The sequence below is a fragment of the Saccostrea cucullata genome, unplaced genomic scaffold, assembly GCF_032062105.1.
Source record: "Saccostrea cucullata isolate Sc308-1 unplaced genomic scaffold, CSIRO_AGI_Scuc_v1 ctg2241, whole genome shotgun sequence".
In the NCBI taxonomy this organism is placed as follows: Eukaryota; Metazoa; Mollusca; class Bivalvia; order Ostreida; family Ostreidae; genus Saccostrea; species Saccostrea cuccullata.
This window is the reverse complement of record NW_026922747.1, coordinates 57,310-82,500: the sequence shown is the minus strand read 5'-3', so window position 1 is coordinate 82,500 and position 25,191 is coordinate 57,310. Positions and strand designations below refer to the sequence as shown.

General features: G+C 34.5%; 3 protein-coding genes across 4 annotated transcripts in view; 1 reads left to right on the top strand and 2 right to left on the bottom strand.

The window, feature by feature from the left end:
* The window catches only part of LOC134262342 (actin-histidine N-methyltransferase-like), a 21,330-nt gene extending 15,062 nt beyond the window's left edge, over positions 1-6,268 (bottom strand). Inside the window, exons 1-3 of the mRNA XM_062744720.1 lie at positions 6,189-6,268; positions 3,936-4,068; positions 3,614-3,703 (exon numbers count right to left, since the gene is read on the bottom strand). Coding sequence (XP_062600704.1) covers positions 3,614-3,703; positions 3,936-4,059 — 214 coding nt within the window. The 5' untranslated portion in view covers positions 4,060-4,068; positions 6,189-6,268. The remainder of the gene's footprint in view (positions 1-3,613; positions 3,704-3,935; positions 4,069-6,188) is intronic.
* A 136-nt stretch (positions 6,269-6,404) lies between these two features.
* On the top strand, positions 6,405-19,558 carry LOC134262341 (cyclin-K-like). 2 transcript variants are annotated; one of them, XM_062744719.1, is made up of 10 exons: positions 6,405-6,563; positions 8,669-8,805; positions 11,959-12,040; positions 12,996-13,127; positions 13,490-13,595; positions 14,068-14,125; positions 15,126-15,301; positions 15,756-15,776; positions 18,159-18,280; positions 18,491-19,558. In XM_062744719.1, the coding sequence occupies exons 2-10, from the start codon at positions 8,669-8,671 to the stop codon at positions 19,394-19,396; spliced, it is 1,740 nt and encodes a 579-aa protein (XP_062600703.1). In that variant the 5' UTR covers positions 6,405-6,563; the 3' UTR covers positions 19,397-19,558. The 2 variants fall into 2 exon arrangements, with proteins under 2 accessions (XP_062600703.1, XP_062600702.1); XM_062744718.1 differs by lacking the exon at positions 15,756-15,776 and having other exon boundaries at positions 18,138-18,280.
* A 428-nt stretch (positions 19,559-19,986) lies between these two features.
* Positions 19,987-22,508, bottom strand: LOC134262328 (uncharacterized). Its single transcript, XM_062744706.1, has 4 exons — positions 22,369-22,508; positions 21,653-21,829; positions 21,169-21,291; positions 19,987-20,773 (listed from the first exon to the last, which is right to left on the bottom strand). Exons 1-4 carry the CDS (start codon positions 22,442-22,444, stop codon positions 20,613-20,615), a joined length of 537 nt encoding a protein of 178 aa, XP_062600690.1. The 5' UTR covers positions 22,445-22,508; the 3' UTR covers positions 19,987-20,612.
* Between the last annotated feature and the right edge of the window lie 2,683 nt (positions 22,509-25,191).

The window sequence follows — 25,191 nt, the reverse complement described above, 5'->3', positions numbered from 1 at the left end:
TCAGACTACAGAACTGGAAACCTCGCGGTGTCTATAGTACCTCCTCTGGTGACCTCCTGGTTATCATGTACAGTGAAAATTACAAACAAAAGTTGTCCGTTACTCTAACAGGCTCCACAGAGAAACAAACCATTCAGTTTGATGATAAAGGTAAACCTCTCTATTTATCTGGTCATTATAACACACACTACATAACTGAAAACAGGAACCTGGATATCTGTGTGTCTGACAGTAAAGCTAAAGCAGTAGTGGTGGTCCATCAGGCTGGAAAACTGAGATTCAGGTACATTGGACATACTCCTGCTCCAAAGAACAAATCATTCGATCCACTAGGAATCACCACAGACAATCAGAGTCACATCCTTACAGCTGATGATAACAATGACTGTGTCCACATCATAGACCAGGATGGACAGTTCCTCCGTTACATACACTGTGGAGTGAGTAAACCCTGGGGACTGTGTATAGATACAAATGACAATCTGTTTGTTGCTCAACGGTGGAACAGACAAGTGATGAAAATTAAATACCTGCAATGAAAGCTGTTTTTGTCAACAAATCAATAATGTTTTATTTGATGTAATTGTAGATACATCTTATTTCTGTACATAAATAAGTTAAATAATTACAACAAAGATTTGAAACAGAACAACTGAGTGTGAGCATAAACAAATGACAAGACTGAAAATAAAGAAGTTCACATGTAGGAAAAATACTTGCATTGAAAAACCTTTCTCAGGAAATTTGATTATGGAAGTAAACAGTCAGTTTAAGAGGACAAAAACTTATTACACTTTCAGGGCTCGACATTAACGCTTGTCCGCTTGTCCGGTACCAATGAAAAAAAATTACGGACAAGAGAATATTGCTGGGCACTTGTCCGATTGGACAAGTGATTTTTTATGTAAAGAAGTCTTCAAATATAAAACAACAACTATTGAAAAGTTTATCGAATAAAAACGGAACCAGTACCTAAACCCCAATTTCGATCCCCATTTCAATTGCTATGTGTAAGTTCACTGTTGATCGAGATCGATACTATTGCATGGCATGGATCTTACAACGTTTGCGGGTTTGGAATACATTTGATTGTTATTACAGATTTACTTGCGAAATTTATGTTGTTGTCAGGACAGGAAATCTAGATAAAATTTTGTTTTATATGTGTATGTCTTATTCATCAATAACAACACTAATGAATCAGGCACGTTTTTTTTAAATTTATAATTGTTTTCATGTTGACAGAATTTATAAGATATTCATTGAAAAATTTTCGGACAAGTAAAGTTGAAGTTCGGACAAGTAAATATCTTGGCCACTTGTCCGAATGGACAAGTAGGGAAAAAAGTTAATGTCGAGCCCAGACTTTTTAGCATTTTTATAAACACTTTATGTATTTGCCTGTATTTCATTTTCTCATTATAATTAAGAAATAAACAACAATGTTAAAAAGTTCTCTGGGAAATGAAGTTTTGGCTGGTCATGTGATCAAATCCTGTGAAGCCCAAAGGGCTTCTCAGTAGATTTGATCATGTACCAACTGAACTAAAAGTTCATTTCCCAGAGAACTTTTCAACATTGTTGTTTATTCAGGGACCAACCTAGACCAAAAATTTAGGGAGACTTCACTTCTCCCTCAGAGAAATTTAGGGAGAAGTTTTGAAATTTAGGGAGACTTCTTGGCGCGCGTCGCGCACATTAATCATTATTAAACTTTTTAAAAATAAAATTATTTCATTGTTTATAACTTATTAATGAATACATTTCAATAATTTTTCTGTATTAACATCATATTAAAAATAATTAAAAAGAGAAAAAATTCTTTAAAAATTTGTTTTTATATTTTTCCAATTACAAGGTATAAAATTATTGGACTCCAAAAATTAAACAATATCATTATATTATATAAGTTTCTTATTGATAAAATTGTTCATAATTTTTTTTTTCATTTCTTGCATAGTATGCACAATTAACTTTAAATTATTCTCTCTTGTTATTTTAGATTTTCAGGCTCTTTGCATAGTCATTATTTTTTTAAATTTTATTTTCACTTCTAAATTCATTTTGAATTCTTTTTCTAAAAAAGTTTTTATGCACTACTGCATGTAGTACTGCATGCCTATTGAACTACTTGACTGTGTGTATTAGACGTGTAATTTCTTAGACAGTTAATAACTCCACAATATAACAGTAAAAATATGTCTGTATTCACAGCATGAATGAATTATTTGACAATAAAAAGATCTAAAATCATCTCCAACATCTTTGGCAAGACATCAATAGCTGTCCAGCTGTTTTGCATCTTGTTGTGTATAACTAGTAACAATGGACTTTTACATGTACACGGAAGCGTAAAATCTAGAGGAGTTCCGACAGAGTATTCGATGACCTAGTAGCCAAACTGATGCAAGTGTCCTGCTGTTTCGCCTATTTCCTCAGTAATAAAACCAGATTTATACAATACTGGCGATTCTACCACGTTTCTTAATAGATTAATAGAATTTTTTATGATTTTCAATAAAGGAATTGCAAATGTTAAGGCAATAGATTTTTTTATGATTTTCAATAAAGGAATTGCAAATGTTAAGGCGACTTAAACTTCACTTTCATGATAAATTACAGCGAAGTTTGGAGCTCAAAAGCGACTATTTCGCCTCAGTCGCCCCCTAGGTTGGTCCTTGTTTATTACATGTATATTTACATTCGAGACGAATTCCAAATAAAACTGTATTTATTACATGAACGGGCCGCTGTACTGCTATGTTGTGACACGAAATGACCTAGGGGGCCTAGAAGTTGTTTGGTTTTAAAGTTCATTTTGCTCCAACATTTGAATATTTACAATGATGTTCAGCAGTCCAGTTCTGTGTTTATAATGTAAGAACAATGATACCCACTGAGAATAATCTTACTATTTTATGAGTTTTTAATATATTTGAAGTCAAAAGCTGTGATATCCCCTGTTTTAGTTAACATAACTTCAAAGGAATTTCGGGTTAAAAAGGTAAGTCCAATTTTAGGTTGTAATTATCAGTGATTATTATAGTATTTTAAACAATCTTGTCATCAAAGGAAGATCTATTGAACATCTGTTGAATGAAAATATCTATATGTGTCAGTTATTTTACCCTTTTCATTTTAAACTTGGTAGTTCCGAAAACAGACAGAAATATATGTAAACAAGATGTCACCTCGCCGAGCGATTCAGTTGCGCTATGACCTCTGACCCCCAAATAACATTCACACAGAATTGAACATATTTTCTCTTCAATACGTCCATCTAAGAAAGAATAATGCATATGTAAATATTCTATCTTAGATATATTCAGTTTTTTTGTGTGTATTGGGTATTTTTAGGCATTGCCTGTGGCTCAATCCAATTACATTTTTCTGAATACTGTATAGGGTTATTTTCAACCTGTGTTATTTTCGCCCTTTCACACTAGCAAACAATTTTGTCCAGTTTTGAATTCGCCCAGTCAAAGTTTAATTTAAGAAATTATAAAGTTTTCTTTAAATTTGCACCATTTTAAATGGATAGGGTGAAAGGGGTGAAAATAAAACGGGGGCTAAAATTGCTCTGTACACAGTAAATATTATTTAAACAACATACCTTCTTGGACTGCACGAATCTTTTCCACAATGCTATGTAACTCGACATAATATTCATACTCCTTAGGACCATCAGGCATAACCATACAGGCTGTAAAACAAAATATCAAACATCATACTACAGACTACAGGTATTATTAGCAATGAGCTCACTAAATGATACGTCCTGCCCCCCATATGGTTATAATGGCAAAGTCCATGTTTTGCTTTTTGAAGAAAAATAAGTAATGTCAGGTGCCTGTGATAATGGTAGATTTTTCGCTGGCAGATTTTAACTCTGTATTTACTTTGTAATAACTGTCAGATTTTAACTCTGTATTTACTTTGTAATAACTGTGTCACGAGTTCCATCAACTGTTTCTTCTGCTGTTTTGATAATTCCTTTCCCTCAGTAGGGGTAGCAGACCTCTTCCCACTCTCCTTCTGTCTTTTATTCTTTTTACCCATGATGATCCTCTGAAAAAAAATTAAGAAAAATTCTTATATATACAGTCAGGGGTTAGACTGAAATCCACCATTCTGAAAATAGACAATAACCATGATAACTAGTAATTGATAATAAAAATCATTTTTTATAACAATACATTCCTCATGATTTTGCAGAAAATGACGAAATTTAGAGTGTATCTAGAATATCTTTAAAAAATTATAGATCCATCAACCCCAAAAAAGCCAGAAAACATTGTAAACAAACTTGATTTCTCAAATACATTGAACATGTTGAACTACGAAATTGTTATAATGACAGTATGAAATTCCCACTCAAATATATATGTGCAAGAGTTATTTGTCATTTTATTTACACAAAATAGTGAAGAAGAAATAAAATGATATTTTGTCTTTATACTAACTTAGCAGTGTTTTCCCCAGAAAATTTTTGATGAATGGGGGGAATTTTGCTGAATTGATGGCGTGCGGCGTGCATCGATTAAGTTAATTGTACATGTAATTAAATGTATATTCAAATGAAAAAATACAAATTCATTATTGAATTAAATGATAAATACATTTTGAACAAATTGTTAATTTTACTTAAAAAATATTCAAAAATTGATTTTTTTAAAAAATAAAAATAGAACTCATGAAAAAATATTTGCTCTATTAAAATTTTCTATAAAGTCACTGTCTTTTTACCGTTTTGTGTATTGTGTACTGTTATTTTTGCTTTCTACAAATAGGCCCCCTAGAGATCTCCAACTTTTTATTATTTTTTTTTTATGTCCCTACTTTTGCAGTTGTCTTGAAACAAAAAGGGTACTCGTTAATATGTATCACTAATGCTTACATGTAAATATTGTGACAACTTATTTACGTTCATTTGGAGTTTGAATTTTCCCGCTTTTGAACATAGGTCAAGGTCACCGTGTATTAAAAGCACATGTGTTTGAACAAAGTTCCTCCCCATAGTTCTTAAAGTAAATAAACATTGATATTGTTAATTAGACATGTTTATTTTCAGCACTTTAATGCAAAAAAAGTCTTAAATATTATGAGTTTAACTAATGAATCATTTTTTATGTCGGAGCACCAATGCTATTTATAGAACGACTTGTGAATGTTAGAATATCACCTATATACTCACAATGTAGCAAAAAATCTCTATGCCTTTGAAAATAAAATATACCTGGTAATCCAAGTAATGACAAAAATTCAATTAATTTTCTCAACGCTTTTCTCGCTTCAAATTTACACACCATGTTTGCATTCAGAATTCTGGATTGTTCATAGTAAATGCACTGAGTATGAGTTATCGCCCATGTTTATTTTGCTACATTGTGAATACACAGAACGAATTCTTTCATTAAACAGGGACCGTAGGACATTTATCATTTTTAACGATAGAACATTCTATCTAGTACAGTACTTCATGTGTGAACTGTCATGACTGCTGAATAGAGTAAAAGGTAAAAACACAGATTTATTTTACATGGTTTTCAAGTTTAACAGTGAAATAACAGGCTAGTTGTTGACAGTGAATAAAAATTTTGTTTTGTTAGAAGTAAGTGTAATGTAAAAAATAAAAAAAAAACATTTTGCCTGCAGTTGCCTGTATTTAAAAAAAAATATTTGCACCATTGCAGATCGAGAAAACGGGAGATGCTGTGGAATTGTAGCACTCATCTCCAGATAAAATCAAATTTAAAAAATTGGAAACGGCTACATTATTGCAACTATGACAAAATATGCAGGTAACATGATGATTATCCATCAATTTTCAGAATGAAGGATTTCAGTATCCCCTCTGACTGGTATATATAATATGGTACAAAACAGTAATCAAAACATTACATCATAGCAATCAAAATAACACAAAAACTGTCAAACATGTCAAATGTTACCAAGATATCCTAAAAAAGTTTTTGTAAGACCTTAAAAAACAGCACTTATTTTTTTCATTATTTGCCAATCTTGAACATTGAACAACGGGAGACTGAATGATGCATGTATCAGTTTACATCCATTCCATCACTCATCAGTTTTGACACTTCCATATAGGGAAACTGCATAGTGTTACATAAAAACATTTAAAAAATGATTGCAATGGAAAAATCGTTAGAAAGTCAATATATATCTACCTCGTCTTAAAGAAAAAAGAGTCAGTAGAACCCAATTATTATACTCCTACACTTCTCTGTAACCGGTGCACGGTCAGTGACGGTGTGATATTTTTCAAGGTACCGCAAATCGTTCAACTCCGTTAAGTTTACGACATTAATCATAAATGTTTTGTTTGTTTTCACAAGTATTGGAAATTATATATATGTAAGAAAATTTAATTACATTCTTTTCTTTATTTGAAATACGTCATTGATTCGGAATAAAGTTAAAAGGCTCAGAAAATTTTTACGACAACCGTCATTTGCGTCGCATCCGCATTAGAACGTTCGTAGTGGTCTTGGAAGTTGGAGTTAGAAATAAATCGACACTTGGCTTTTTCAGAGGATCTGAGGGTAAAGTATCTTTCTCAAATTTCACTTACATACAAACATACTGTTTATTGATAGTTTGTAATTAAAAAAAAAACACGAGATACTGAAAAAAATTAGTCATCCAATCATATTCTGACGGGATAACACTAATCACCGAAACAGCGAAATGCCCTGTGTAACCGTGAATTCTGTCTACCGCTTGGCAAGTCTGTTTTTAGAGAGACTCTGAGCACTATTGAAACTTTTCACTGGTAGTCAGAATAATCTAACTGTCTCTCATGACAAGCCCTCACCACAGTTAGAATACCACCCATATACAGTGATATACTTGGAATATTGCAAAAAAAAATTGCAGAATCGCTCTGAAACGATTTTGAAGAATACAAGAAGATTTTCACATGAAATAACTTCAAAATTAATTATAACAAACTTTTTTGAGGTTGCTTATGCTTTTAAACCAAAAATAATAATCCAAATAAAGACAAAAATTCAGCTGATTTTCTAAGAGTTTTCCTTGCTTCAAATTTACACGCCATGTTTGCATTCGGAACTCTCTGGCTTGTTCATAGTAAATGCACTGAGTACGAGTTATTGCCTGTATTTCTTTTGCTACATTACGAATACACAGAACAAATTCTATTGTTAAATTGGGACCATAGGACCTTTATCATTTTAACGATAGAACATGTATACTATCTAGTACACTGGCATTCACCAAATTTCCCTTTAAAAAAGCCTGTATGATCATTATATCAGCAAAATACACTTTCAGGTTGTTTTTCCTAATTTTTTTTTTTACAAAGTAATACTTATTGAATTATTCAAGACATGTCGATTTACCCAAATGGAAATCAAATAGAAACCAAATGGAATATTTCTAATTTTGTATTTTGAGATTTAAATCATTTTTGATACATGTAGTATAAATCATAATCGGCATAATTATTGGGTGATCATGGTGATGGTGGCCTTTCTTTGGGTCCATTTGTTTCCATTTTGGTAAATCGATTCACCCCTTATTCATGTTTTAAGATTTAAACCACGGCTGAAATTTGTTTTCCATTCATATTTGATGCCTATGTTGAAGTTTGCCAATAGCGTCATTCCAAATATCCAGAAATGTAATCTACGAGATATATAATAATCATCCAATAAAGGTTTATTTGTGTAATGGTTTGGGCAGAAGATAATCGACCTGGGTAGGTTGTTTGGTAGAATACTTGACTGGAGTTTCAGGGAGCCTGGCCGCCTGGGTCCGAATCCAAGTCTATCCCGCTAAATTTTTCTCCTTTCCTGTTATATTTGGTATTGTGTCATGCCCTGGAAGTGACAGTAAAAAGACCTGACAGGGATGAGCTTGGGTTGGTCTGAAGACCTTTAACATGTGGAGGAGGTAATATGTGGTGGTCAGATGGGTTCAATCTCCATTGGCCAAAAGCTCAGTAGACTAACTTCAGATTAAGGGGGTTGGGTTTGAATCTTATTCTGGTCTACTACATTTTTCTCTTCTGTCAATTTGTTAAAATATATGATTTTTAGGTAACAGGGTACACTTCCCTGCTCCCCAGATCCTTAAGATCTGCATGTTTGATGCGCTATGATGTAAGACTAATATAATGTCACTCGAGTCAATTGACACTCTGGGCTAAAAAGTGTTGCAACCACCTAAGAGATTAGGGTAAGTCCTTGCACATGTATTGGACTGATTAGGGTAATAGTCTCACACCAATCGATGAGGATTTTTCCTCACACACTATTTGACTTGCAAAGGGTTTGTGTAGTATCTGTGCAGGGGTTTGGTTCCTACATCCAAGACATTAGGGTTAGTGTCTTGATCATTTAGATTAATCAAGGAATTAATTTGCATCAGAACTATCTGTAATTTTTTTTAAAAGATCTTACATCTTCAACATCTCATTTGTTTAGTGAATGTTTTAGAGAATGAGGTTTAATATCATGGTATTAAACTTTATTTATCATGTTTACACATGTAATGACATGTTTAAAAACAAAGTTTAAAGCAAAACTTTCTATTGAAGTAGTTTAAAATGAATTAGTTTACAACTTATTTGAAGATGAGAAATTTTTGAAGGTTTCATTATTACAACACTTGAGTTTTTTTCCAGATGCCTTGTTGGTACTTTGAGAAAAAAGAACTCAAAAACACCCCCTCTATACAGGATGGGCTGGATTACGCGACGGAGGCTCGCTACCGGAGAGAGGGAGCCAGATTTATCATCGACGCCGGGACAAAAATGGGACTGTATCCTTAATCATATTAATGTTCAACAAATGTTAAAGGCTGCTATTTATTTATATTGATGTGTGGACCCAGAGAGGCCCAGTCTACGGACGGCTTATTTTAGACAAATTTGAAAATTTACAGATGACATGTTCAAAGATGCTTGCATATGTAAATATGTAATGTCATTATGTTTTCAATTTGAGCAGAAATACGAGGGCCATTCAAAAATTACGCGGACTTGTTGCACAGAAAAAATATTCGACAACATAATCGGGCAAAATGTCACACATAATATTAAACAATCTTTACTTATATGGTCTTCAAATTTCATTTCAAAATGTTGTAAATAGGTATCAATTTTGAGTAATTTTTCAGGACATATCATTAAGTCATGGAGCAGCAATATCTTCGACGTCACAGGCATTATAAAAAATGCGATTGAGCTTTCATTTTCTCAACATTTTCCCAAGAGTACCTGTACAGTTTGAGCTACCGTATCTACTCAACATCCAAAGTATTCCAAACACCATTTCTTGTCAAGCTTAAAATCTATAAAACAAGTAAAGAATATTCTTTTTTAGCTCACCTCAACGAAGTTGGGGGAGCTTATGTAATACCCTCGGCGTCGGCGTCGGTGTCGGTGTCGGCGTCGGCGTCCCAGGTTAAGGTTAAGTTTTTTGGAGCAGTTTTCTTTTTAAGTACTTCTATGTCCTATATTGATTAGACATGCATGGAAGATGGTTCTAGTGTGTTTCACTGTACCAGTCAAAGTCTCAGATGCTGCAATTTCAGCAAAGGAATGACCAGGTTAATGTTTTTGGAGCAGGTTAACATTTTTGGTGCAGTTTTTGGTGAAGGTTTCATTTCCAAGTAACTATAAGCCCTATGTTGACCAAACTTGCATGGATGATACATCTAAGGATGCATACTACCAGGCTTGCTTGGATGCTGAATCTGACCTACATTTTACGGTTGAGTGAACAGGTTAAAGTTTTTGGTGCAGGTTTCATTTCCAAGTAACTATAAGCCCTATGTTGACCAAACTTGCATGGATGATACATCTACGGATGCACACTACAGGGCTTGCTTCAGATGCTGAATCTGACCTACATTTTCTGGTTGAGTGAACAGGTTAAAGTTTTTGGTGCAGGTTTCATTTCCAAGTAACTATAAGCCCTTTGTTGACCAAACTTGCATGGATGATATATCTAAGGATGCATACTACCGGGCTTGCTCCGGATGCTGAATCTGACCTACATTTTCCGGTTGAGTGAACAAGTTAAAGTTTTTGGTGCAGGTTTCATTTCCAAGTAACTATAAGCCCTATGTTGACCAAACTTGCATGGATGATACATCTAAGGATGCACACTACAGGGCTTGCTTCGGTGAATCTGACCTACATTTTCTGGTTGAGTGAACAGGTTAAAGTTTTTGGTGCAGGTTTCATTTCCAAGTAACTATAAACCCTATGTTGACCAAACTTGCATGGATTATACATATAAGGATGTATACTACCAGGCTTGCTTCGGATGCTGTATCTGACCTACATTTTCCAGCTGAGTGAATAGGTTAAAGTTTTTGGTGCATGATTCATTTCCAAGTAACTATGAGTTCTTTAATGACCAAACTTGCATGGATGATACATATAAGGATGCATACTATCGGGCTTGCTTCGGATGCTGAATCTGACCTACTTTTTGTTGATGAGTGAAAATGTTAGTTTTTGATGCATGTTTCATTTCCAATTAACTATGAGCCCTATAATGAGCAAACTTGCATGGATGATACATCTTAGGATGCACACTAATGGACTTGCTTCGGATGATGAATTCGACATACATTTTCAGATAATAGACCAGGTAAAAGATATGGTTGCAGGTCTATTACCAAAAAACTATAAGGCTTATATAACATTGTATAAACCAAACTTGCACAAATGTTGCATCAAGAGATGAAAACTCTTAAATTTTCTTCAGATGCTGGATTTTAATTACATTTTCATGAAGAACTAGTTTAAATTTTTTATGTAGGTCTATTTCAAAATCAGATTAAAATTGCTTAAATATTTTCATTTTTGGAATGTACACTTCTTGTTGGTTAATTGTGTGACTTTGCCTTACTTAAAGACAACATTCGTTGAGGTGAGCTCTGTAATCTCTGATTACCTATGTTTTATTTAAAAAAACATAAACTGCAGGTATTTATGAGATATAGTGTAATATTGGTGACTCTCAATCACATTCTTTACAGTCCGGATAAAGTTTTCGTCAATAATCTTCTTCCCTCCTCCCGTATAGCCTTTTTACAGAGGTCTAACCTGCTAACGGTCTAAAATTTCAATTTGCAATTTTGGACGGATGTCACGTATACCCTAGTTTACTACATGTTTTATTATGCATATTTTGGATCTATGTTGGTGATATCTTGAGCATTACACATAATTTAACAAAAGTGTGGTGCGCCGTCAATTCAGGAGACGCCATTTTCACAGTTGTTTTCACTGGAATTGCATCAGAGAAAAATCACTATATTTCTATTAGTACTTCAAATATCACGTCAGAAATCTAAATACATAATAATAGAACAATTTAAAGGTACATTTGAGAAAATTATCGAAAAATATCGCGAATTATAAAAAATTAATGAGTTAAATTTTGGATTCTGCATGCTTTTGCTTCAATTTTTTTGTCGTGCTCCGTACCTCTCCATCAGCGATATCAACATACCGATACTTTTCGAAGAATTTTTTTAAGATACAGAAATTTTGTCCAAAATTTATTGGAATCTTTAAGATACATATTTCTGTGAAATTTCATAACTATATGACGTCAGTAAGAGAAAATAATAGCACATTCTACGTAATTTTTGAACGGCCCTCGTAGAACAGATATTGTGGTTAAATTTACGGTTCACATGGATGTATCAATTTAAATATATACTTTGATGTAATACAGTTGAACTTCGGTATCTCAAACACCCATATCTCTAATATCATGGATATGTAAAAGTGATTTGGAAGTCTCAATCACTTATTCTTTAAGCATTTTACCTTCAATATCTCGATTCCTCAGATATCGCAAAGTTTTTTTCCTCATCTTGTTAGAGATAAAGAGGTTTGACTTTATTTAAATTTCATATTAGTCTTGATTTGAGCTCCTTAACATCCACCAGGAGATATGATACATGTGCCACCGGTGTTGTGTATTTCCATCGGTTTTACATGTTCCACTCATTCAAGGAGTTTCATCGCTACGTAAGTTTGCCTCATTACATCTTTATTGCCATTCAAATGGATGACTTGAATTTTAAAATCAATTTGTTTATTCACAAATCACAATGCTTGTATTCTTTGATCTTAACTACAATGACAAATAAACTTTATTAGAATTAGATTACACACAGTAAATTTAATTGAGTTATACTTGATGTCAGAGCAAAGAAGAAGGTATGGTTTCCATACAGATTTTGCCCTGTGATTTTCTAAAAAATCAAACTGGTGTAAAAGTTGAAAACTCATGCTTTTTAAATAATTGAAATTCAATGCAGAAAAATCATACAAGTCATTTTTCTCACATGTGTTTTTAAATGTTAATTATGACGTCATAAACATGTGCATTTTCCCGTATTTTCTTAAAAAGTTGTAGAAGACACCAATTTTCAATGGAATTTTCTTTCAGATAACATTGTCCACAGGCATCGCCCATAAAGATCTTGAGATATGTGATTTGTTATTAAATTTTGCACAAAATATCAAAAAATTAAAGTGGGCGATGACTGTGGACACTGTTTTCTAGAGGAAAATCACCCTTGAAATGTGCCATTTTGAGGCTTTTTCTGTTGAAAATAAAGAAATGCTTCACATTAATGACGTCATATTTGTAGAATGATAAACCTTCATACCACATTCTTTCCTGATTTATAAGAGTCATTTATTTAACTAATATTTAAGCCAGTTTCAAAATTTTTTGATGTCATTACATTTTTAGGGCGCAATAAAGCTGAAACCATACCTTCTTCTTTGAAGAAAGTTTCAATGAAATTTTTGTTCTGTTGTTCCAAAATCACATAGAAAATTTTAATTCTATTAATGTATTTTATAACTTGGATTTGAATAAAATTAAATTTTGTACATCTTTATTTGAAAACAGTGATTGATATCTAGTTTAGTGGTAGGATTAGCACTGAGTTGACTTTTATTTTCTGAACAGATCACGGCTGCTTGCTGTCTATTTCTCGCTGGTAAGGTGGAGGAGACCCCTAAGAAATGTAAAGACATCATCAAAGTCTGTCAGTCTCTGCTGTCACCACAACTCTTCACTGTGTTTGGGGAGGATCCAAAAGTAAGTAGACACATTCAAAATCCTCGTATGTCTTTAATAGAACATGAAGAATATGGAGGATCCAGTACAAAGCTGGCGAAAACATTCAGTTCCACTCTCTTACATTCTCTAAAAACAGGATTTTGTTTTTACAAAAAAAAAAAATGTCTTTTTTTACCCTTTATTATTGAAATTTTTAAGATTATGGCCAGGAAACCTTTTGAATTTATAATAGATAACACAATTAAGAATGAATTTACTTGTACTATACAACTTAGGGAAGTAGAAATTATACAGTAGTAATGAAATCATTTGATAATTATGATTGAATTTGTACGTATAATTGAGATGTCACAAAGAGAGCCATGCTTATGTCTTTTCAGGAGGAAGTGATGACAATGGAGAGAATTTTACTACAGACCATTAAGTTTGACCTCCAAGTCGAGCATCCTTACTCAATACTGCTCAAGTTCGCCAAAGTACTGAAAGGTAAGGGAGTCATTATACTGTGACAAGTCGAGCATCCCTACTCAATACTGCTCAAGTTCGCCAAAGTCCTCAAAGGTAAGGGAATCATTATACCGTGACAAGTCGAGCATCCCTACTCAATACTGCTCAAGTTCGCCAAAGTCCTCAAAGGTAAGAGAGACCTGAGTCATTATACTGTGTTAGGTATTATCAGTAGTTAAAAAAGATTAATGTTTGTAGCATTTAAATGAAGAGGAAAAAACTTTTTATGTGTAAGCATCATCGTACATTTTGATACTTAATTCTTGAAATCATGCCCTATGCTTATTCAGTGCTTTCAAAAAAAATATTAATACTCGTATGTATATGCCAAGAAACTGCAAACTTTGGCCTCAGATTAAGATTATTGGCATACTTTCAATTGACTTGTTATACTGTGAATGTAACTATGATTATTTATTCGTGTTTGATTGTCATTTCTTTATTTTTTCAGGAGACAAAGAAAAAATTCAAAAATTGGTTCAGATGGCCTGGACCTTTATCAATGACAGGTAAGAATGGCTGAGGGAAGTGTGAGTTGGAAGTATAGCTGTGGTAAATATAGCTACAGAATCCAAAGCTTTAATTTAAGATTATATAAATATACAGACAAACCTTATTATCTCAAACTCAATTGCAAAAATTTCGAGATAAACAGAAGTTCAAAATAGAATAAGAGGCCCATAATAATCACCTATGTCATACTTCCTCTATTCATTTTCTCCTTTACATGGAAATTTTGACCCCATACTGTGGTCTCACTCGATCCCAAAAAACCATGGTTTAATGTGAATTACTTGAACTTTTAGCTAAGTTGAAATAAAAGTGAATGAGACATCCAACTCACTTTGATATAACCATAGTATTTGAGATATTGATGTTCGAGATACAGAGGATCAACTGCGTACATTTTATCTAAAATTTTTCACTCTGCCTACAGTTTGGATGGTGTGTATTTTGATTTGATTAAGAGACAAAGATAATTTACCGTCATTGTCATTCTCAAGTTGATGCTCAATGCTTGTACAGTTGAGCTTGGATATCTCAAACATGAATATCTCTAATACCATGGATATGTCAAAGTAAATTTTAAGTCAAAACTACTTATTCCTTAAGAATTTTACCCAAGTTATCTCAAAATGCTCCGTTATTTAAGTTTTTTCTTGGTCCCTTCAAGTTCAAGATAATGAAGTTTGACTGTATATGTTTGTATTTGCTTTCAGAGTTTAATACAATGAATGTCTCTTTTATGCTCAGTTTGTGTACCTGTCTATGTTTGCTGTGGGAGGCTGAGATAATCAGCGTCTCGCTGATGTACCTGTCTATGTTTATTTACTTTCAGTCTCTGTACCTGTCTATGTTTGCTATGGGAGGCTGAGATAATCAGCATCTCGCTGATGTACCTGCCTATGTTTATTTACTTTCAGTCTCTGTACCTGTCTATGTTTGCTGTGGGAGGCTGAGATAATCAGTGTCTCGCGGATGTACCTGTCTATGTTTATTTACTTTCAGTCTCTGTACCTGTCTATGTTTGCTGTGGGAGGCTGAGATAATCAGCGTCTCATTGATGTACCTGGCAACACGCCTGACTAAGTTTGACATCCAGGACTGGCACGGGCGAGTCCCGGGTACACGCACCAAGTGGTGGGAGTTCCTGGTGGAGGACATCACTGTAGACCTCATGGAAGGTTAGAGAGTAATGTTGTGTAATGTGTGACTGTTAGAGATCAATGTTACGTTAGAGGTTAATACTATGTTAGAGATTAATACTACATTAGAGAATACATGTAATGCTGTGTCATATGTCAAAGTTAGAGATTAATGCTATGTTATGTGTGAAGGTTAGAGATAAAATCCTTCATCTTGATATCTATTCTGTGTTTGTTACTGTATTTGTAGATATCTGTCATGGAGTCCTACATGTAGATTCTGTTATCTATTTTGTGTCTGTTACTGTAACTGTCTGTTTTTCCCCTGTAGATATCTGTCATGGAGTCCTACATGTAGATTCTGTTATCTATTTTGTGTCTGTTACTGTAACTGTCTGTTTTTCCCCTGTAGATATCTGTCATGGAGTCCTACATGTAGATTCTGTTATCTATTTTGTGTCTGTTACTGTAACTGTCTGTTTTTCCCCTGTAGATATCTGTCATGGAGTCCTACGTGTAGATTCCGTTATCTATTCTGTGTTTGTTACTGTATTTGTAGATATCTGTCATGGAGTCCTACATGTAGATTCTGTTATCTATTTTGTGTCTGTTATTGTAACTGTCTGTTTTTCCCCTGTAGATATATGCCATGGAGTCCTACATGTAGATTCTGTTATCTATTTTGTGTCCATTACTGTAACTGTCTGTTTTTCCCCTGTAGATATCTGTCAATATTTACATTTGCAAATGTTTTCCTTTATATAACACTACTGAAAGCAATGCGTATCTATAACTGTATAAATACAGGTACGGGGTCAAGAGGTCATAAATGTGCGTAAAGATAAACGTTCGACGTAATTTCTCTGTGACGTCATAAAGGGTCGACGCGCGTTCAGTGGATTACATACATGCCGTTGGGTTTGAAAAATAACGCATTTCACACGTTAAAAGTCACAATCAGGCAAATATAAAGTATGAATAAGTCACAAATGTAAATATAAGTAATAAGGTTTCATTTTAAAACATCTATCGGGCTATAAATACGGGTCGGTACGAGATTAAATTCATCATAAAGCCCTTCGGGCTTTATGGAATTTAATCTCGTGACCAACCCGTATTTATATCCCGATAGATGTTTAAAAATGATACCTTATTTCTTAATTGAGTCCTACATGTAGATTCTGTTATGTATTTTGTGTCCATTACTGTAACTGTCTGTTTTTCCCTGTAGGTATCTGTCATGGAGTCCTACATGTAGATTCTGTTATCTATTTTGTGTCTGTTACTGTAACTGTCTGTTTTTCCCCTGTAGATATCTGTCATGGAGTCCTACATGTAGATTCTGTTATCTATTTTGTGTCCATTACTGTAACTGTCTGTTTTTCCCCTGTAGATATCTGTCAATATTTACATTTGCAAATGTTTTCCTTTATATAACACTACTGAAAGCAATGCGTATCTATAACTGTATAAATACAGGTACGGGGTCAAGAGGTCATAAATGTGCGTAAAGATAAACGTTCGACGTAATTTCTCTGTGACGTCATAAAGGGTCGACGCGCGTTCAGTGGATTACATACATGCCGTTGGGTTTGAAAAATAACGCATTTCACACGTTAAAAGTCACAATCAGGCAAATATAAAGTATGAATAAGTCACAAATGTAAATATAAGTAATAAGGTTTCATTTTAAAACATCTATCGGGCTATAAATACGGGTCGGTACGAGATTAAATTCATCATAAAGCCCTTCGGGCTTTATGGAATTTAATCTCGTGACCGACCCGTATTTATATCCCGATAGATGTTTAAAAATGATACCTTATTTCTTAATTGAGTCCTACATGTAGATTCTGTTATGTATTTTGTGTCCATTACTGTAACTGTCTGTTTTTCCCCTGTAGGTATCTGTCATGGAGTCCTACATGTAGATTCTGTTATCTATTTTGTGTCTGTTACTGTAACTGTCTGTTTTTCCCCTGTAGATATCTGTCATGGAGTCCTACATGTAGATTCTGTTATCTATTATGTGTCCATTACTGTAACTGTCTGTTTTTCCCCTGTAGATATCTGTCATGGAGTCCTACATGTAGATTCTGTTATCTATTTTGTGTCCATTACTGTAACTGTCTGTTTTTCCCCTGTAGGTATCTGTCATGGAGTCCTACATGTAGATTCTGTTATCTATTTTGTGTCCATTACTGTGACTGTCTGTTTTTCCCCTGTAGATATATGCCATGGAGTCCTACATGTAGATTCTGTTATCTATTTTGTGTCTGTTACTGTAACTGTCTGTTTTTCCCCTGTAGATATCTGTCATTGAGTCCTACATGTAGATTCTGTTATCTATTTTGTGTCTGTTACTGTAACTGTCTGTTTTTCCCCTGTAGATATCTGTCATGGAGTCCTACATGTAGATTCTGTTGTGTATTTTGTGTCCATTACTGTAACTGTCTGTTTTTCCCCTGTAGGTATCTGTCATGGAGTCCTACATGTAGATTCTGTTATCTATTATGTGTCCATTACTGTAACTGTCTGTTTTTCCCCTGTAGGTATCTGTCATGGAGTCCTACATGTAGATTCTGTTATCTATTTTGTGTCCATTACTGTAACTGTCTGTTTTTCCCCTGTAGGTATCTGTCATGGAGTCCTACATGTAGATTCTGTTATCTATTATGTGTCCATTACTGTAACTGTCTGTTTTTCCCCTGTAGATATCTGTCATGGAGTCCTACATGTAGATTCTGTTATCTATTTTTGTCCGTTACTGTAACTGTCTGTTTTTCCCCTGTAGGTATCTGTCATGGAGTCCTACATGTAGATTCTGTTATCTATTTTGTGTCCGTTACTTTAACTGCCTGTTTTTCCCCTGTAGATATCTGCCATGGAGTCCTAGATCTGTACTCCTCCAACCCTCAGTCACAGCTCCGTGAGGATTCCCCTCCCACTACACCGGTCAAAAAGAGTGAGGTCAGGGACACCCCACCACCACCCCCTCCAAACAAACGCAGCAGCAACGTAAGTTACACCACATTTACCCATATCATTAGAAATTTTATATGAATCAAAAAAGCTGTAAACATTAAACAAGTGCTAGATGGTTATGAATACAATAACATTTTTAATACTTGCAAAATAAAATGAAATATATGTACTTCCTTTTATGCGTAATCATTCCTTCTTTTTGACAGACAATAATAACTGATTGTGTCTATTACTTCTATTTAGAGCCTCCCATTGGATGGTCCACCAGAGAAGGCAATAAAAAAGGAACGTAAACAAGACTCCCATCACTCTTCCTCATCAGACAGTCGCCCGACAAAACATTCCTCCTCATCCTCCAAACACACGCCGTCATCAGACAGTGGACACAGTTTGTCAAAGACCCCCACCACCAGTGTACCCCAGCCCCCCCTCTCTGGGGCCCCACCCAACTCCAAGCTGGAGTTTTCTACCTATAACCCCTACATGTCCTCTCATATGTACTCATCATCCTTCATGTCTCAGGAAGGGAGTAAATCTATACAGAGTCTAATGGGTGGGGGAGGAGGGGCAGCAAAATCAGCCCCCGTCCCTGAGAACTACCCCCCTCCACAGAGTTCTGTAGCCCCACCACCTGCTCCAGGGGGTCAGTTTCCACCCCCAGCTAGCCAGTATCCTCCCTCTCAGTACTCCCAGCCCTCAGTGTATGCCCCACCAGCCTCTGCCCCCTATAATCAGCCACCCCCAACTGGAGCAGGGAACGCATACACAGTACCCCCACATGGTGCCTATCCCCCTCCAGCACCAGCCACTACAGCACCAGCACAGTCCTACAGTGTCCCCATTACAAATCCCCAGAACTACCCCCCAGGGTCCTACCCCCCAAATTACCAGCCCCCACCCTACCAGTATAACAATCAGCCCCAGGCACCTCCACCCCAGACCGGAGGTTATCAGCAGAATATGGGTTACAACCCCCCAGCCCAGCCCCCCGCTCCCCAGCAGTACCCCCAACCACCAGTGTTAACTCCCAGAATTCCAATGTCTGGGGCACCTGCTCCTCCCAGAATGCCCAGCCAGCCAAGTCAGCCTCGGAACCCAAATCCTGGAAACTCGGGGGGATTGACAGTGAGAATTTCAGGACGCAGATAAATACCGTGAAGTTCAGTGTGTGTTAGATACAACTTAATTTGACAAAAGGCAACAATTTTAGTGTATGTATGAGCTTAACAATTGATTTACTTGTAAAAGGAGAAATGTGTGAGGTTAAATTTATATTTTAAGAAAGTGATGTCAATAAAGACATGGATGTTTTTCAATTGTTATGTCATGTGTGATTATTGATCAGATTTATTGATGTCTGTAAAGTAAGAGAAGCTGGTAAGAAGTCTATATCCAGTTGTGGATTCATGTTCTTTCATTTTAATGTCTGAAGCATTTCACCAAATTGAAAACTTAGTTATATAAAATATAAATCCAAAATCACAGCTTAATGGAAGTAGTTTCCCCTTGGTACATGTATTGTGGTCATATTTTCAACTGAAATGATACTTTCCAAATGAATTTAAAGAATTCAGTGTTACATTTTTTTCCAAAGTGGATGAAGACTACTTTTAACTTTTGGATGAAATATACTGATTATGTTTTATCAGACAAAATAGGATAAAAATAAGATTTTGAATCAAACTTTATTAAAAAAAAAACAAATCAGAAATTACTTAAAGCTATCTCACTTGTACAAATATCAAAGTGAATGTGTAGCAAAATTAAATAAAAAAATATTTCGATTCTCACTAAACTTTATAAACAACTGCAATGGATGTATATTGTTCAATGCTTGATAGCAATCAACATCAGTACATGTTTATCTTACATACTGAGGAAACTTATCAAATGTTAACTATATACTTAAAACTTCTACCCAGTACTCATGTTCTTTCTTGATCGTTTTTAGAAGATAAACACAATTAAGTCATGATTCAGGTCAACTTTATATGCATTTGTGAAGCAAACAATCATTTTACCACTTTGTTAACTTGGACACATTACACTATACACATCATCAACAGTCAACCACACTTGAATTTGATATTTTTAGATGTGAAGAATCTAAGATTATCCTTGTTGGCCAATACTGATTTCATCACAATTAAATGGCACACTGTTAACCAAATGTTCATCATGTCATCTTTTATTTGCAATTTGTCGGTTTGAAATTAGTCTATGACGCTGAATTTTTGCGACAGACAAAACATTCACTACATTAATAAATACAATGCAAAAAAAGTTATTCACAGTGATAAAAATTTGGGAGTTAAAGTACATGCTGTAGCTTGCAGATATTTCTCGCATGTGAATAAAAGTTGGTTTACGGTATCACAGAAGATGTTGATGTTAGCATTTTGTGGAGCTGAATCAGTGCTGCACTAACAGATTCCTTGTCCATTATATTCACGTCCATCACTTGTGATGAGCCAGGGTGATTTTTCAGTGCACTTTCAACTTTAATCACCAAATCACTATTTATATCTAAATTTAAAAAAAGGATTAAATATTGTTTACAGAATACATAGGGAATATTGCATTCATGTTCATGTTATGATGGATTAGCTAGACACAGCTCTCCTTACTGAGCTAAAGAGTTAGCTCACTAGCTAGTGCTAGTAGGAGCATGGCTTCACTATTTACAACACATGGCCACTTTTAACTCTGTTACATTAATGTAATAAAGTTACATTCGCCCTAGCCTGACATTTCATTTTCAAATATCCTCAAGAACTTGGAAAACAAAAATGATAAATTATATTTAATACATGTAGCAGATGAGAGCTGATTATAAGCAGTCTGGTAAAACTTAACATTGCTTTACTTCTAAATATTTTCATCTTGAAATTGATTTAGTGAGGTTATGAAAGTTCACTCACCCTTTCTTTTATTTATGAGAACTAGAAATGGAAGTGAATTTAAGTCTCGCTCCATGGTCACTTTGGCTAAGTCATCAATGGTATCTTCTATGTCAGATAAGGCATCAATAATGTAAACAACACCTAGTAATGAATTGTAAACAGCTGGTTAGAATCATAGCTCTTTTTCGGTAAGTAAAAAGTTGGCAAGACCAGCTTTCAAATAATGCTGGTTTGCCTTCTCCAGACTCCAGTAAACTGGGTCGGTAGGTAGGTGGAAAAATTTGTTCTGAAAATGTTTACATAGTTCTTGACAAGTTTCTGAGGGAGGGGAAAGCTTAAAAAAACCCTTTCAGAGAGCTTCGGGTTATAAAAAAAGTTTTACATTGGTTAATTTTTAGCCAGTTGGTCTGGCTAAGGCAAACAAACAATTTTTTTAATTAATTTATTCATTTATTAACTAATGATGTTCTGTTTTCCATGATTTTCTGAAAATAAAGCCTACCATCTGTGCCGTGGTAGAATTGTCGGCGCTTCAGTCTAAAATCCTTCCTCCCACACAAGTCCCACACCATGTACACCTTACCCTCCACAGCGACCCTCTCCACATTGAAGCTGTCGGTCGGAACTGTGTCAAGGTCATTTGTACCAAGAACCCAGCTGTACAGTAAATGGGTCTTCCCTGAAATTCAGCAAAAATGAACCGCAGATACATGAATTATTGTTTGCAGCTAACTATAAAGTTTCATGTTACGTCACGATCTAGTTGACAGCTGCGCTCAAGGTAAATTGTACACGCCTCCTAACCGCAAGCTTTACGACTGCATGGAACTTTCTTCTTATCCCTGCTTGGTTCCTCGTGAACAGACTATTTCCGTGTCAATGTTGATAATTTGAGTTGAACAATCACGTGAATTGTTTACGCTGGATGCATCTGACGAAAAAGATCGTGACGTAACGTGAAACTTTACAGTTAGCTGCAAACAATAACATTTAATCTACATATACAGAAACGGGGGGATCTCTTCAAGAACAAAAAACTATAAATACGAAAGTTGCATTCTATTTCATATGTATCATAGGGGAATTAAATTAAAGACACACCTATCACTAAAAATGTTTGAACAACTAAAAACATTGGCAGTAGGAAGGAACACAAACTAGTAAAGATTATTTTCAGAGGCACTAGTTGAACAATTCCTGAATCTGAGAGTTGTGTACCTCCGCCACTGTTTCCGATTATTAGAATTTTCTTTGGTAAGTCTTTTAATGAAGGTCCACTACAGGTTCCTCCCATAATAATCCATACAGAAATTTATGTGAAATCATGCCTGTCATTTTTTGTTTACATGAGAAACGGAAGTGTATAATTCGCATTTATATAGTATTCCGAACCCGATCAAAATTCAAATAAATGAATAAAATAAAAAAAAGTTTAAAAAATCGAGCGTTCCGAATATCATCAATCATTTCAAGGACAAGGAGGGCATGAATAAATATATGCTCGTGAATTTGAAATTTTATGATTCAGTTATAAGGCATACGCTTTTTAGCTCGCCTGAAATGAGATATTCTGATCAAAACTGCATTGACATTGTATTCGTCATAAATTTCCTTTAGTTGTACATGTTGTACAAATTGATATCTCTTGTCAATTTCAATCAAACTTGCCACGAGCACTATGGGCGAAGGTAATTAAATCCAAGTTTGTTGAATATGAAAATGAAGAGCCACACCCACTTTCAAGCTAGGGAAAGACAAACACTCGGGCGGACAACGTACAATTACGTGAAAGCCACATGAAAGCCATAAACTTTTAAATTTGATCAAATCATGACCGCCGAGTTTCGGGTGATCCACAACAAAAGATAAAAGTCTAACATACTCGTTTATAAATTCACGTACTGGTTTAAAACATTCTGAATAAGATCTTCTCAAAAATAATAACCGTACATATTGGTTAGTCATATCTCGTATATGAACACCGTAAACAGGTAAATTTTCGCTCCGTTTTATTTTGCCTCTTTCGCCAAACCCTCATTCGGGCGAATTTGAAACGGGGAAAATTCAAACAAATACGGTATATTTTTTTTAAACAAATCTATGATTGGGCGAATTTAAAACGGGGCAAAAATTATCTGTATGCAATCTTCATGTAGAAAGCGCGAAAATAACAAGGGGATCTTTTGGTATCTTCATCTTTTAGCATGCATTTTGCCGTTTATTTGTTTCATAAAAAGAAAGAGGGCGTATAAGGCGTGTTCAATCCCCCGCTCTGAGACAAAATGTTTCTCAATTTTCAAAATTTACAGAAATGTTATATTTTTCTAAAATCATGTTCTCAGTAATATCATCTTCAAAACATTCTATTATTTTATTTTACTGAACGACTTATCATTTGATAATATTTATTTCAAAGTTGACAGTAAAGCATATTTAGTGGAAAATGGGTTTAACAGAGCTATAAAAAACGAATTTTTAACATGAATGGGTCAAGTCTCCATTCTTCGTGAACGACTATGATGAAAATGTAAATGCGAAATCTATTTCACTTGTCCAAAAAATGGAATCTGAACCCATTCTATATGAAAATCGAACTTTTCTGAAAAAAATTACGCTTCAACAAACCCGTTCATTTAAATCACACTGAAAGACAATATTAATGCATGTTCTTCGTCGCGTAGTGGTTAAAGCGGTTGGTCTTGTTCCAAACCTGCGCTATGGAGAGAGTTCGAATCATACGTGAAGCTATTTCTTTAATTTTTTTTTTTGTTTTCAAAGGTCTTCAAAACATGAGTGAAAAATAAATTATTAATAAATTATTTAAACAATAAAATACAGAATTTGATGTGAAAAAATGATAAACCATAAAATTTTGAAAAAATACTACTTTTGGAATTGAGAAAAGTCTCTTTTCAGAGCGGGGGATTGTCCTCGCCCTGTACGCCTCCATTCTTTGTTGAATATATAACACAAATTCACACTGCATAACATGAAATAAAGTCCAGTAATGGTGCAGTCTTTGAAAAGTAGACCTTCAGTTCTTCCATTTAGGCAAAAATGTCAGATCCCGGCGGGGTTTACAAAAACATTTGATCACGGACAACTTGATCTACGAAAGCCAATGCATCATACACTACTGTGACGCAATACGTACTATTGAATGTTGGTATATATATATAATGTCGACGACGAAAAGTACTATATAGCCTGGTAAAAATACCCGTACCTGTATTTTGAAAGGTTGAATTAAAATATCATTTATAATCAAATGAGTACTTATTTACTTATTAACGTCTTCAATCAAACGACTCAGTAATAAATGTTATTATTATAATTTTTCTTTATTGTTCCAACTATCTGATTGGATCAAAGTATATCACATGATCAAGTATAATATACAATTAAAGCCTTTTAATAAGGTCAATCCCTATCTATATATGGACCTTAGAGAAAGTATATATCGACCGAGGACGAAGTTCTCTAAGGTCTATATATGTAGGGATTGTACCGACTCAAAATGGTACAATTGTTTTATTTTTTTATATATAAATTTTTTGATAATAAATGTCTTAAAATCATTCTTTCTAATACTCAGTACCTTTTCAATATAAGATATTGTTATGTCATTTACAATATGACGTCACAATAATGAATACCAGCTGCTGTATCTGTTTTTAGAAACATCCAGTATATAAAGACTGGTGTGATGTGATAAGCTTTTAAAATAGAAACATCCAGTCTTTAATACTTTTTATACTTGATCATGTGATCTAGTTTGAGCCAATCAAATAGTTGGTAACAATAAAGAAAATTATTATATGATTGAATAATTTCCATCTCTCTGATTGGCTGTGATCCAACTATGTTAGAAAAATACTACGTTGCATTGACCTGCACGTGACGTTCCAGGTCAATACAAGGATTTATTTCCTCTACATTGATCTAAAAATAGATTTTGAAATTTCAAATTGATACAAATTGTTTTGGAAAGCTATTTAAACGACTGTGATTTTTTTTTCATGTGAAAAAAAACCCATAAAC

Excerpts from the sequence above, each read along its gene's own strand:
- LOC134262341 (XM_062744718.1), top strand. The coding sequence starts at position 8,669 with ATGCCTTGTTGGTACTTTGAGAAAAAAGAACTCAAAAACACCCCCTCT. Across the intron at positions 12,041-12,995 it reads TCAAGGAGTTTCATCGCTAC|ATCACGGCTGCTTGCTGTCT; the intron begins GTAAGTTTGCCT and ends TTTTCTGAACAG. Across the intron at positions 13,128-13,489 it reads TGTTTGGGGAGGATCCAAAA|GAGGAAGTGATGACAATGGA; the intron begins GTAAGTAGACAC and ends ATGTCTTTTCAG.
- LOC134262328 (XM_062744706.1), bottom strand. The coding sequence starts at position 22,444 with ATGGGAGGAACCTGTAGTGGACCTTCATTAAAAGACTTACCAAAGAAA. Across the intron at positions 21,830-22,368 it reads AATCGGAAACAGTGGCGGAG|GGAAGACCCATTTACTGTAC; the intron begins GTACACAACTCT and ends GCTGAATTTCAG. Across the intron at positions 21,292-21,652 it reads ATTCTACCACGGCACAGATG|GTGTTGTTTACATTATTGAT; the intron begins GTAGGCTTTATT and ends ATTCATTACTAG.